Source organism: Miniopterus schreibersii, assembly GCF_964146895.1.
Source record: "Miniopterus schreibersii genome assembly, chromosome: 20".
Taxonomy (NCBI): domain Eukaryota; kingdom Metazoa; phylum Chordata; class Mammalia; order Chiroptera; family Miniopteridae; genus Miniopterus; species Miniopterus schreibersii.
The window spans coordinates 11,197,881-11,213,393 of NC_138122.1; the positions used below are offsets into that span (position 1 = coordinate 11,197,881).

Consider the following 15,513-nt stretch of genomic DNA (forward strand, 5'->3'; position numbering starts at 1 on the left):
GGAAGGAAGGAGGGAAGGAAGGAAGGAAGGGGGGAGGAGGGGAGGGGGGAGGAGGGGAGGGGGGAGGAGGGGAAGGGGGAGGAGGGGAGGGGGAAGGAGGGGGGAGGGAGGAAGGGGGAGGAGGGGAGGGGGGAGAAGGAAGGGCATCCAGGCTTTGGCACAGCAGGAAACGATCATCATCCTTAGGCCTAAGGGGACAGGCGAAGAAAAATATATTATCATAGCCTGGATGAGAGCTGGAGCCATGAAGGAAAGGACACTAGGCAGAAGCTCCATCATGGAAAGACCCAGCCAGTGTCAGACTGTGACAGGAATAGGAACAAGTACTTCAATCTCAATCTCAATCTCTCTCTCTCTCTTTCCCTCTCTTTCCCCCCTCTCCCTCTCCCTGTGTGTGTGTCTATTTCCTCACTTCAATCTTCCATTGGCTAGACCCAATCTGAATCCCAACCCAACCAGCACTCATGGAATCAAGTCAATAGAGGTCAGCCTTCTGGGGTACAGGGCCAAAAAAGGGCCGATTTAGAGAGCCAAACAGAAAATAACAAGACAGCCACTTGACACTTCACTGTCAAGAACACTTTAAGAAGAAAGAATATAGCCCAGTCTGCATGGCTCAACAGTGGAGCATGAACCTATGACCCAGGAGATCATGGTTCAATTCCCAGTCAGGGCACATGCCAGGGTTTCAGGCTCGATTCCCAGTAGGGGGCGCACAGGAGGCGGCCAATTGATGACTCCCATCACTGATGTTTCTATCTCTCCCTTCCTCTCTCTGAAATCAATAGATATATTTTTTTAAAAAGGATATAGCTTTTATAATTTATTACAAAGACTATCTGTTATTTTGATAATAAGACTTTTTTAAAATAGAGCAGAGAGCCCCAACACACCACCTTGCAGGTGGCAAACACATAGCCTGCACTGGCGCAGTTTGGTGGGTTGTTGTAGGGCCAACCTGAGAACCTCAGAGCACAGACCATTATTAGCAAACATGGGTTGATTCTGAGGTTCTAGAATTCCCAGAAGCAGTGACTCAGCACTGGGAGCTTCTGCTCACAGTTTCTCTTCACAGATCTTGGGTGCCCTACACCAGGGTTCCCTCTTTCCCAAAATCCAGATGAAGTTTCTCTTACTAATGAGTCTTTATCTGCTTGGACCTGCCAGAGGTGAGTCTTCTACCTTAGCTCTGGGTAGATCTGCAAGAGGCCTCTTGAAGGTGTTTCAGGCCTTGAAGAAGAAAGACTGGTATCTTAGTTACCAAAGTCAATCTGACTCAAAATCAGAAACAGCTAAACAAGCTCAACTCTGAGCACCCCTGAGACAGCTGATTCCTTCTGATTATGGGTTTACCGTCAGTGGAGCCCACTGGCTTGGCACAGTCCTGTTCCTACTTCTTTCAGCCGCTCAATGCTTGTACCTGATGCTCTGTGAGATGAGAAGATAGGTCTAGGGGTTCTGTGGAAGTCCAGCGAAGGCTTGTTCCAGTGAACTGAGCGCAAGAGATCCTTGTGTAGTGAACGTGGCAAGGAAAGATATAAGGAGACGGGAATGCAATGCGCCCAGAAGGCCATCTCAGAACACGGCAGGGCTGCGGGCCAGAGATTTACATGTAACCCTATCATGGCTTCCAGTTGTCTGTGTTTCTTCTTTCAGGACCCACATGGTGAGATGTGTTCCCTCCTTCCTACAGCAGAAGAGAGGCCATGAGCGCTAAGCTGTTGGTTAAATGCCAGTGTCTCCTATAATGTCAGTTCTCAGACATTTTGTTTTTGGCTTTCTTAGATTTTCAAAGGTTGACTCAGAAATGCAGATACATAGCTACCAGGTGGTAGTATGTACCAGCCACACGGCGAAGCAGTGACTCATAAACTATAAGGGTGACTAAGAAATCAGTGTATTTTTTCAAGCTTCCTTTCTATAGCAGAAATATCTCTTTATTAAAGCTTCTGTTAACTTTTGAAGGCCCAGTCAAGCAACTTTTTAAAAATAAAAACCTCCTAAAAGCCTTACTAAATCTTACCTTTCCTCCTTTATACACATATTATGATCTTAGTTTTTCAGAAAGTCATTGATTTTGACTGCAAATCACCCAGAATGAACATACATATAGATAGACAGATAGATAGATGATAGATGATAGATAGATAGATAGATAGATAGATAGATAGATAGATAGATAGATAATGGATATAGATAGATGACAGAGATAGATAGATAGATAGATAGATAGATAGATAGATAGATAGATAGATAGATAGATGATAGATAGATAGATGATAGTATAGATAGATGATAGATATAGATAGATGATAGATAGATAGATAGATAGATAGATAGATAGATAGATAGATAGATGATAGATATAGATAGACGGATGATAGATGATAGATAGATAAATAGATAGATGATGATAGATGATAGGTAGATAGATAGATAGATAGATAGATAGATAGATAGATAGATAGATAGATAGATAGATAGATAGATAGATAGATGATAGATAGATAGATAACCTCAGAACTCTTACAGAGCTAGAGGACTTTGGGGCCTCAAGCCACCTCATTCTCAAAGATCTTGTAATTCCTCTCAGCCTCTGGCTAGGATTAATAACTCAGTCATTGTAGTTTACTCGCCTCCTCTAGGTTACTCAGTCAAATCAAAGAGTAATAATCACATTCTATTTGGTGCTATTTCCAATAAAATGAAAGTCATAATTAAGGAATATCTATCTCTCTTCAGTCACTGATGAAATGGATTATAGTCGGAAGAGACTGGCCAAAAGAGAATGACCAGCTAAGAGTTTTGTAACTCCCAGTGTAGGGCGAGAAGAGAAAACTAAAATTAACTGAGCACTTTAGCAATGAGCTAGGCACTTCACAATTTACCTTATTGACTACTTATGACAACTCCATGAAGTGGGTATAAATGTTATATCACAAGGAATCTCAGTTCAGAGATATATAAGCAAATCATATTTTTATCTTAAGATTGATAGCAACTTTTCTTTGAGCCTCCAATCCACATAGATTGGGGATTGAGTGTGGGAAAGAAGTTGAAATTGCCAAACAAAGGCGTCTTTTAACTCCTTCTGATAATTTTTGTGTTCATTAGATATTTATCATTTCTTTGTGTGTTTCTTTAATAAATTTATTGGGGTTACATTGGTTAATAGGATCAATAGGTTTCAAGTGTGCATTTCTATAATACGAGATGTGTATATTATACTGTGTGCCCACCACCCAAAGTCAAATCAGCTTCCATCACCATCTATTAGACCCTCTTCATCGCCACCCCCACCCCCTTCCCTCTGGCAGCCACCACACTGCTGTTTGTGTCCGAGTTTCAGTTTTATATCCCACATCTGAGTGAAATCATATGGTTCTTTCATAAGCTTTTTTCCATCTGACTTATTTCACTTAGCATATTCTCAAGGTCCACCCATGTTGTCGCAAGTGGCAGTATTTCGTCTTTTCTTATTGCTGAGTAGTAGTTCACTGTGTGTAATTAGCTGACTTCCTCCAACATCTGTAATCTCTCCAGCTGCTGATACAGGCCACAGGAAGCCTAGGAATCCCACGTCATTAGCCTTCCTCCACAGGAAAGTAGTCTTTACCGCAGACATGCTTTCTCTACCTTCACCACCTCTTTTCTGTTCCTTCTCCATCCCAGGAGCACCAGGTCAGCCCGGTGAGCCCTCTGGCTCTACGGGTCATCAAGCTTCAGTTCAGCAACCTTCAGGTGAGCACTTGTCACCTGTAACCCCTTCAGGCCGTGAGGCTTTATTCCAGACTTCTTCAGGCAAGGTTTTAAGCAAGTTCGCTTCTAGCGAGCACACTTTACTTGGACGCGCTTTGGGTGAGCACAGTTCAGGTAAGTGAGCTTCATGTGAGCCCGGTTTGGGTGAACATGGGCTGCGAGTGAGCATCCTGCAGGTGAACACACTTCTGGTGAACAACCTTTAGGTGATCAGGTTACGAGCGAACAGGCTGCGGGCGAACAGGCTACGGGCGAGCAGGCTACGGGCGAGCAGGCTGCGGGCGAACAGTTCCCAGGCAGTCCGCCGGCCAGCACAACTTCAGGTGAGCCACGTTGGAGGGGTGCCGGTCCTTGACTTCAGCTGGGGAGCAGGCAACACATCGAGAAGCCCAAGAGTATTGAAGAAAGAATAGTACACAAACATTTCACAAACAGCTCTCCCAAAGACCCTCCTCATGGGCTAAATAAATAGGAGGGTCCTCTTTTAAGAAAATAACACAAATGTAAGACGCCAGCAGTCCCTCCAACCTCACTTTACATATGAAATTACGAATACAAATGCTCGCATCTCCCATGGGAGGGGCTCCCGAAAGACTAATCTTCAGGAGCTTCGCGCTCAATCCGCCTCTTAACAAACTATGTTAGAATGTTTTGCAAACCCTGTAAAGACATAGCTAGCTCCAGAGCTGGTGTCTCTTTGTTCTTTGTTTGAACATGAAAAATAAAGCATGAAGACATTCTGTTAGATCCAGAAGTAAGTTCCCAGGACAACGGAAATTCTTTGGCTCTTGCTTAAAAAGGGGCTGTTCAAGGAAAGAAAACTAGACCCAAGGTTTGATGCCTCATTATCACCAGACATAAATACTTCCTATTTCACCCCACTGCATAAGTAGTAGTATCCCAAATTTTCAGATAAGAGACTAACATCACATGGCTAAAAAATAGCAAGCCTTGTTTTCTAACTTAGGTCTGACTCCAAAGCCCTATTTTTTTCACTTCTTATGCATCCATAGCCAGGGAATTGGCAGTGGAGATAGTAACAGGGGCAAGATGGAAGCTTTTCAAAGAGAACGCCCTTTGTGACAAACGAACCTTCTCATAAAGGTCAATTAGAAAATGGAGGATGACACAGACTCTTTATAAGGTTAGCACAATTAGAGCATTCTAACATAGCTTATTCGTCAAATTTTGCTCCAAGTGTTTGTGCTTGTGGGAAAGTGGGAGCAAGGAGAGTACAATAGGGAGTCAGTTATGTAATAAGTTATTCTTTGCTCCTACTGTTAGACATGGCCGCCCTTAAGGCCGTCGAATTATAAATGTCCAGGAAGTCAATGGGGATATGAATTGGAGTAAAAGTCAACATCAGAAAGATAAATTTGGGATTCATCAGCAATGAACATCATAGATGAAGCAAAGAATGAGAATTTCTTCTGGTGCAGAGGCGAGAATATGCTCTATCAGATACAGGGCCCTCAGATCCCCAACGAGAACCCAGAAATGAAATGTGTTGTATCCAAGCTACCTGCTTCCCTTCATCCATCCCCAGATGTGTGACTCAAGCCTACAAACCTGGTACACGAGAGAATTTCATCAGGCTTAACTTAAATTTTCAGGCCCGTCCATAGACTGCCACACATGCTCTTTTATGAACGATGAAAAAAAATGTCTTCGTGGAGAGGGAGTTTGCACCATTCAGAAGTCCCAGCAGTGCATGTTAAAGAAGATCTTTGAAGGTATGTGGCACTTCATGAGGCAATCTTTGCCAGAGAACACATCAACCAAGTTGACTACTCATGGGGAGTAGTTGGGCAAGGGAAGGGGACAGGGGCCTGAGGAGGGGATCAAGCTGTGGTTCCCAGAAACTTGGGAAATTCAGTAAAACTTTATCCTTTCAAGAATTAAGAGTAGAATTTCAGCTACTGATAGAGAGATAGAGACCCTTCCCAGCACGCCTATGACGTCTTAAAAGGAGGCGGGGAGACTGGCTATCTCTTCTTATTTTAAAGAAATATGAGTTACCCCTTGAGCCGTTGACTGTAAGCTCAGGGTTGTGTCTACCTTGTTCAGGGCTATATATTCCTAGCACTTAACACAATGTCCAGCACATGGTAGGCATTTAGTAAATACTGACTAAATGAATAAACAATTGTCTACCAGTCTGTGCCCACAGGTTTCCAGAACTGTCTGAGAATGTACCCACACCTTTCTATCCTTCCACTCTCTCCTAATCCCCAAAATAAGGGATCTTGGTTACTTCCATCCCGTAAACCACATTGCCTGACTTCCCTTGTAGTTTCTCTCATCCCTCAATAGAAGGAGTGGGCAACTGATGAAGGGAAGGGCCTAGAAGAGGCAGATAGGAAGGGAGGTCCCACTCATGCCCGCACGAGGACATAGGAGACCATGGGATGAAGGCTTAGGTTGGAGGAGGAAACCTCCTGCTCACTACAGTCTGTCTCCACTACTTTCAGGTGGAAAGCTTCAATACATCGTTCAGGGATGTGAGAACATGTGCCCGTCTATGAGCCTCTTCTCTCATGGAACCAGGATGCAACTTCTGTGCTGTAAGAATGAACCTTTCTGCAATAAGATCTAGGAGCCTGTCCTCTTCTTTGCTCCTGGCTCTGACTCAGGCAGCAAAAGTCCTCCATCAACCTACCTCCGGGTTCAATTTATATTTAGTTTCTTCTCCAGTCAACAGCTAGTCACACGTGCCTCTTCCTGTCAGACTGGATGCTCAGGATCTTTCCTCTTCTACCCATGCCACTACCCATTCTTCTCTGTCCTCTGCTTTCCCTGTTCCCCAAACCCATCTCTCAACATTCTTTTGTTTTTCAATAAATTCCGCATGGTTAAAGACTATAGGCTCCAGACTGACTTCTTTTCCTGACAGTCAGCTGCAGGGTGAGCCGAAGTGTCCATCACTCCACACACTGAAATGGATGCATTTTTAAGCCGTTTCATAGTTCCATATTGGTCAAAGTGAAGGGATCCCCCAGGGCAGAGACCACAAAGAGGAATATAAAGTAGGTATTAACCATTTTTTACAAGCTTAAACAGAGGGAGGGGCCTTCTCTGACTCCCTCCCTTTCCATCCTTATAGAAACCCCATCCCCTTCTAGTTATCATGGTGTCCAAAACTCACCCATTCTTTCGTTCTTGACAGTTTTTAGTCTTCAAGAGTCTACTCTTAACATAATTATAATAAAATGACTCCTTTTATCTATTGCTATATAAATATATAACAGGTCAGAAGCTTACATCTTTATTTCATACACAATGTTACTGGATCATTTCAGCATAGAAGGGCAAGCAGAAATACTATAATAGTCCCTCTCACCTTGTATTAGTGTTATATTCTTCAAGGTGTTTTTACCTCTGTTTCTGCTATAAAGTTACAGAGAGAGAGAGCTATGATCCAAGGGATGTGTGCAACCCACAAAAGCTGGAAAAGGCAAGGGAATGCCTCTAGAAAGGACCACAGGGTGGCTAATACTTTTATCTCAACCCACTGAGTTATGTGTCAGACTTCTGACTTATAAAAGTGTAAGATAATAATTCTGTGTTGTTTTAAGCCAGCGCATGGTAATTTTTTACAGCAGCAATAAACAACAAATTCAAACAACTAGACAGAAAATTAGCAAAGATATAGAACTCAAAATACCATAAACCAAAAGGATCGATTCAACATTTATATACCCTACCCAACAGTCTATACATTCTTTTCAAGTGCCCATGGAAAATACAAAAAAAACAGACCATGTAATGGGCCATAGAACATACTTAAACAATACAAGAACTGAAATCATATAGATGACTTCACCAAACACAAGGGAATCTAACTAGAAATCAGTAACAGAGAGATAGCAGGAAATTATCAAAATACATGGAAATTAAGGAACATATTTCTAAATTCACAGATCAAAGAGGTGGTATCAAAGGAAGCAAAAAAAATACACACTTTTGAAAAGGAAAATACAACATAACATTTGTGGGACACAGCCAATGCAGTGCTGAGGGGAAAATTTATAGCAATAAACGCACACTTTAGAAAATTTAAAAAAGGCTCAAATCAATTATTTAAGTTCCCATCCTCAAGAACCTAGAAAATGAAAAAGCAAAATAAACCCAAAGTAAGCAGAAGAAAGTAATGAAGGTAAAAGCAGAAATCAGTAAAACTGAAAACAGAAAAATCAATAAAAGAAAGAGCTGGTTCTTTGAAAAGATCCATTAAAATTGACAAACCTCTGTCAGAACTGACAGATAAAAAATAAAGATACAAATTACCAGTATCTAAATAAAATGGGATATCACTAAAGACCCTGAAGACATGAAAAAAATACTAAGGGAATACTACAAACAACTCTGCACACATAAATGTGACAACTTAGTTAAATAAACCAATTCCTTGAAAAAAACAAACTACCACAATTTGCTCATTATGTAATGGGTAATTTAAATAGCTTTATAATTATTAAGGATACTGAATTTAGAACCTAAAAACTCCCCCAAAAGAAATCTCCAGGCTGTGATGTTGTCGCTTGAGAATTCTATCAAATGTTTAAAGGAAAATTAACACCAATTCTACGCAATCTCTTCCAGAAAACACAGTGGAGAGAACACTTGCCAACTCATTTTAAGAAACGAATGTTACCCTGATACCAAAACCAGACAAAGACAGTACACACACCAAAAAGGAAAGAAAAAAAAACCCCAAAAGACTACAGGCCAATATCTCTCGTGAATATAGATTTTAAAAATCCTGAATAAATATTACCAAATAGAATTCAGTAATATGTAGAAAGAATTAAACACCATGACCATGAGGTTTATTCCGTGGGTGCAAAGCTGGCTCAATATTTGAAAATCAGTGTAATCCATAGTAGCAGGCTAAAGAAGAAAAGTAACACCATCATATCAATTCATACGGAAAAACACATTTACCAACGTTCAACCATCACTCATGTTAAACTCTCAGAAAAACAGAAACAGAGGAGAGTTTCCTCAACTTAAAAAACAAACAAAAACGCTACAGATAACATTTTTCTCAATGCTCAAAGACTGATTTCTCTCTAAGACTGTGGACAATCTTACTTAACATAGTACTTGAAGTTCCAGTCAGTGCAGTAAGGGGAGGAAAGGAAGCACGAGGCATAAAGATCAGAAAAGAAGAAATAAAGCTCTCCCTATTTGCAGAAGACATGATGTTCCAAATAGAAAATCTGAAGAAATCTGCAAAAACACTCCTAGAACTAATTAGTGAGTTCAGCAAGGGGAGGGAGGGAAGAAATTCACAAAGAACTTATATGCATATATGCATAACCCATAGACAGACAATAGTGCGGCAAAGGCTGGGGAGGGGGCAGGAGTGAGGGGGAGGGGGTCAATGGGGGGGGGGCATCTGTAATACTTTCAACAATAAGGATAATTTTAAATTAAAGTACTAAAAGCAATTGTACTTTACATATACTGTATACTAGCACTGAACACTTAGAACACCCAAACTAAAAATACAGTATCATTTCCAATGACTAAAAACAAGAGAAATATCTGGATATAAATCTAACAAAATATGCATAGGCCATGTACACTGAAAACTACACAATGCTAATGAAAGGAATCAAAGATCTTTTTAAAAATGGAGAGACGTACCGTGTTCATGAATTGGAAGACTTACCATGGGAAAGCCGACAATTCTAAGTCGATAGACCGGGTTTAGTAGAATTCCAATCAAAAGCCCAGCAATGAGGAGCGACAGTGAGATGACGGACTGGGTAACTCCAGGCTCTTTTTTCCCTGTGAAAATATTTTTTTAAATTAAAGATGGGAAATAATTTAATAGGAGCTCTGGAAAAGTCCAAGGTCTACAAATGAACACCCAAGCAAGAAAAAGCCACATTAAAAATGGTAGGAAATTTCATGGCATTTTTACTCATTCTTGCCCCATCCGCTTTTCCACAGGAGGTGGCAGGGGTCCAACTGCCCACACACTGTCTCCAACCAGGCTGAGCAGACCCTCAGACCCTATTTGCAAAGGTCTAACCTGTGTGGGGGCTGCCTGAGGACTGCCCTGTTTTAATCAACTCCAGAGCTCAGGTAGGGAAAAGCAGAAGAGCTCGGATCTTAGGCAGAAAAACCCCACGAAAAGCAGTGAGCAGCTCTTGTGAAAGCTGCAGGGAGACTACAGATTAACAGATGCCTGGGTAAGAGATTACCGTTAGGTGGTGAGAATGCAAAGTGGTGAAGCCACTGTGGCAAACAATAGAACAGTTCCTCAAAAAATTAAAAACACAATTACTGTATGACCCAGCAATTCCACTTCTAGGTATATAACCAAAAGAATTGAAAGCAGAAACTCAAATACATATTTGCACCCCCATGTCCACAGTATTACAATAGCCAACAGGTAGAAGCAATCCAAATGCCCATCAGAGGATAAACGGGCCTGGCTGGCATGGCTCAGTGGGTGAGCGTCGACCTATGAACCAGGTGGTCAGGGTTTGATTCCCGGTCAGGGCACATGCCTGGGTTGCAGGCTCGATTCCCAGTCAGGGGCATGCAGGAGGCAGCCGATCAATGACCACTCTCATCATTGATGTTTCTCTCGCTCTCTCTCCCTCTCCCTTCCTCTCTCTGAAATCAATAAAGATATATATTTTAAAAAAATAAAATAAGAAAATCTAAACATTGAATGGGTATCAATGAAGAGCAGTAAGAAAAGGATAATCTTTTCTCTTTTCCCCCCTTTTAATTGAATTTATTGGGGTGACATTGGTTGATAAAATTATACAGGTTTCAGGGGTACAATTCGTAACACATCATCTGTATATGGTATTGTGTTCACCACCCCAAGTCAAGTCTCCTTCCATTACCACTTATCCCACCTACACCATCTTCTACCCCCTCCTGCACCTTTGCTGTTGGTCTGTGTCTATGTTTCTTTGTTTTTTTGCTTAATCCCTTCACCTTTTTCACCAAACTCCAAAAACCCCCTCCCCTCTGACAACTATCAGTCTATTCTCTATGAGTCTGTATGTTTTTGTTAGTTTATTTTGTTCATTAGATTCCACATGAGTGAAGTTATATGGTGCTTGTCTTTCTCTGACTGGCTTATTTGACTTAGCATAATGCTCTCCAGGCCCATCCGTGCTGTTGTGAAACGTAAGATTTCCTTCTTTTTTATGGCTGAGTAGTGTTCCACTGTGTAAATGTACCACTCCATTACTTTTTTACCCCCTCGTCTACTGATGGGCACTTGGGCTGTTTCCAGATATTGGCTATTCTAAATAATGCTGCAATGAACATAGGGGTGCATGTATTCTTTTGAATTAGTGTTTTGGGTTTCTTCAGATACATTCCCACAAGTAGAATCGCTGGGTTACAAGGCAGTTCCATTTTTAATTTTTTGAGGTATATCCATACTGCTTTCCACAGTGGCTGCACCAATCTGCATTCCCACCAACAGAGCAGGAGGGTCCCCTTTTCTCCACATGCTCACCAACACTTGTTAATTTATTGACGGTGCCATTCTAACAGGTGTGAGGTGAAATCTAATTGTGGTTTTAATTTGCATTTCTCTGATTACTGACATTGAGCATCTTTTCATATGTCTGTTGGCCATTTGTATGTCCTCTTTGGAAAAGTGTCTATTCAGGTCCTTTGCCCATTTTTTAATAGGATCTGGTTGTTTTTGCTGTTGGGTCTTTTTTGGTGTTGAATTTTATAAGTTCTTTATAAATTTTGGATATTAATCCCTTATTAGATGCATCATTGGTTGTCTTTTCATTTTGCTGGTTTCCTTTGTTGTGCAGAAAGTTTTTAGTTTGATGTAGTCCCATTTGTTTATTCTTTCTTTCGTTTCCCCTGCCTGAGGTGATATATCAGAAAAATTATTGCTATGAGAAATGTCTGAGATTTTACTGCCTATTTTCTTCTAGGATTTTTATGGATTTGTCTTACATTTAAGTCTTTAATCCCTATTTTTATTCTTGTGTATGGTGTAAGAAGGTTGTCTAGTTTCATTCTTTTTTGCACGTATCTGTCCAATTTTCCCAACACGATTTACTGAGTAGACTATCTTAACCCCGCTGTACAATTTTCCCTCACCTCCTTTGTCAAATATTAACTATAAAGGCATTGGTTTATTTGGGGACTCTCTTCTGTTCCATTGTTCTATGTCTTTTCTTATGCCAGTACCATGCTGTTTTGATTATTATGGTCTTGTAGTATAGTGATCTCTCCAACTTTGTTCTTTCTCAAGATTGCTGTGGCTAATGGGACCTCTTGTGGTTCCACATAAATTTCTGGAACATTTGTTCTAGTTCTGTGAAATATGCCATTGGTGTCTTGACAGGAATTGTGTTGAATCTATAGATTGCTTTGTGCAGTAGAGACATTTTAATGGTTTTAATTCTTCCTATTCATGAGCATGGTATGCACCTCCATTTATTCATATCTTCTTCAATGTCTTATAATTTTCTGAGTACAGGTCTTCTACATCCTTGGTTAAATTTATTCCTAGATTGTTGTTTTCTAAGCATTTGTGAATAGGATTGTTTTCTGAGTTTCCCTTTCTGAGAGTTCATTATTGGTGTATAAAAATGGAACTGATTTCTGGATATTTACTTTGTATCCAGATACTTTACTGAACTCATTTATCAGTTCTAGTAGTTTTTTTGGTGGTATCATGTCATCTGCAAATAATGAGTTTTACTTCTGCCTGTGCAATCTGGATGCCTTTTCTCTTCTTGTCTGATTGCTGTGGCTAGGACTTTGTTGAGTAAGAGTTGTAAAAGTGGACATCCCTGTCTTGTCCTGAATCTAAAGTGAAATGCTTGTAGTTTTTGCCCATTAAGTGTGATGCTGGCTGTGGGTTTGTCATATATGGCCTTTATTACATTGAGGTATGTTCCCTTTATTCCCATTTTGCCGAGTTTTTATCATAAATGGGTGCTGGGCTTTATCAAAAGCTTTTTCTGCATCTATTGACACACTCATGTGGTTTTCATTTTATGTGGTATATCACGTTTTTAGATCTGCAGATATTATACCAACCTTGCATCCCCAGAGTAAAACCCACTTGATCATGGTGTATGATCTTTTTAATGTATTACTAGATCCAGTTTGCTAATATTTTGTTGAGGATTTTAGCATGTATGTTCATTGGGGACATTGGCCTATCATTTTCTTTCTTTGTAGTGTATCTGGTTTTGGAATTAGGATAATTCTGGCCTCTTAAAATGAGTTTGGGAGTCTTCTCTCCTCTTGAATTTTTTGGAATAGTTTGAGGATAGGTGTTAGTTCATCTTTGAATGTTTGAATGTTACCTATGAAGCCATCTGGTCCAGGATTTTTGTTTGTTGGGAGTTTTATTACTGCTTCAATTTCACTAGCTGTAGGATAATCTTTTCAATAACTAAAGTTCAATACTAAACTGGATAGCCATATGGGGGGGAAAATGAAACTTGACCTCTATCTCACATTATACACAAAAACCATTTTCAAGTGGATTGTAGATCTAACCATGTAATCCAAAACTATAAATAAAACTTTTAGAATACGCAAGAAAATTTTCATAATCTTATAGTAGGGAATGAGTACTTAAATAAGAAACAAAAAAATGTTAGCTGGGGGAAAGATCTTAATTGGACTACATTAAAATTACAAACTTCCATGAAGTGTGAAACCATAAGCCACAAAATGGGAGAGTGTGCATGCAACACATGTAATTGACAAAGAATTTGTATGCTGAACATATGAAGAAATGAAATCATTAAGAAAAAAACAGAGAAGTAAGCAAAAGACTAGAACAGGCACAGCATAAGACACTCAACCTCATTTAAACTTAGGTAACTACACAGAGATGTTACACACCAACAACTTGGCGAAAAATAAGACTGACAACATCTCATATAGGCAAAAATTTGGAATACTAGAAACATGGAAAACTGTAAACAATCCAAATATCCATTAGCAATAGAATGAATAAATAATTGGTGATATGTTCTTAACCGGCATCCTAGGTAGTAATCAAAATCAATGAATTTGATACATGGAATAGTGTGAATATAAAGAAAAGGGAACACAAAAATACATACAGCATAATTTAATTATATAAAGTTTAAAAACACCCAAAACTAAACTATATAATTTAATGATGCATAAACAGCTAAGAAAACGAAAGAAAACCAAGGAAAGTATTACAAAAATAAATTTTGTGATTACTTCTGGGGGAAGGGCGTAGGTTGTGGTTGGGAAGGGGTACGTGTACGGGAAGGCTTCTGAGGGTCTGGAAATGATCTTCAATTAAATTGTGGTTAAACAGGTGCTAACTTTACAATGGCTTGTTAAACCGTATATATTTTGTGTTTGTTTTTTTAACCCTCACCTGAGGATATTTTTTCCATTGCTTTTCAGAGAGAATGGAAGGTGGGGGAAAGAAATGTCGATATGAGAAACATATCAATTGGTTGCCTCCCGCACACACCCCGACCAGGGTAGGAATCGAGCCTGCAACTGAGGTCCGTGCCCTTGGATGGAATCAAACTCGGATCCCTTCAGTCCATGAGCTGACACTCTAACGACTGAGCCAAACTGGCCAGGGCTGAACTGTATATATTTTGTGTGTTTATATTTACCTCAACACTCATACACACCACACACATACACAAAGCATAAAGTGACCTTTCATATCAAAATTTTAGCTGTTATAAATTCCTCTCCACCCATTTCTACACTTTGCAAATTTTCATTGATAAGCAGATATTACTTTTAATAATGGGACCAAATACCTTCTCCCAATAGCATCATGAACACTGTAGAAAAATTATGACAATTTATGTCTATTAAATGCCTTTCTGTGCAACACAATATACTATACTCTTCACATATATTAACACATTTAAGATAAAAAACAACTCTTAAAAGTAGTTATTATCAGCCTCTTTACAGAGGCAATTGCCAACGTTCACATAGTTATAAATGTCAGAATTAGTCTGCCCAAATCTGAACTGGACTTTTCCCACCTGTCTACACAAATCCAATAGCTGATAAAGCTAGTTTACTATCCATCTATTCACCTTCCTCTTACAATAACTCTACGGCATTTTCCTCATCTGACATTTAATTAGTTCATTTATTTATTCAACATTCATGCACTTATCCAATGTATATTAATTTAGTATCTACTGTATTCCAGGTACTGCTCTATATACAGGACATACAAGGGTAAAAAGGAATGACAAAGTCTAAGCTTGCAATTTGGTGGGGGAGACAGACAATAAACAAAAAATGTCAAGTAGCGATCAGTTCTATAAGAAAACAGAATAAAGTGATAGTGTGACTGGGGGGAAGTAGAAACATCCTGGCCGAGAGCTGAGTGCTAAATCAGCCATGCATCTACTGGAAGGGGTTCCCTGCAGAAGTCGTAAACATCAAAGCCCGGAAGGGGATAAGCCTTGGCTCACTCAATAAATAGCAAAAAGGCTACTCTGCCTACAGTACAGTGAGTAAAAAGAACAGAGGGTGTCACGCTGGGGCAGGTCAGTCAGAGAAAAGAATTTAGATTCCATTCTTGATGCACTGAGAAGGCTTATAATTACACAGTCCCATGGAGAAAACAGACATTAATAGATAAACAAATAAAAATATCCTAGAATGTCAGATAGTAAGTGTTGTGATAAAAAATAAAAGAGTGACATGCCCGGCCAGCATGGCTCAGTGGTTGGGTATCAACCCATGAACCAGGTCTCAGTT

The 15,513-nt window shown here is 39.9% G+C and overlaps 1 protein-coding gene across 1 annotated transcript; it reads left to right on the forward strand.

Moving 5' to 3' along the window:
* Positions 1-1,120: 1,120 nt before the first annotated feature.
* ACRV1 (acrosomal vesicle protein 1) lies at positions 1,121-6,355 on the forward strand (the record flags this gene model as incomplete). Its single annotated transcript, XM_081122763.1, is given in 6 exon segments — positions 1,121-1,169; positions 3,673-3,878; positions 3,882-3,911; positions 3,914-4,082; positions 5,367-5,492; positions 6,231-6,355. Coding segments are annotated over 6 exon segments (705 nt in total).
* Between the last annotated feature and the right edge of the window lie 9,158 nt (positions 6,356-15,513).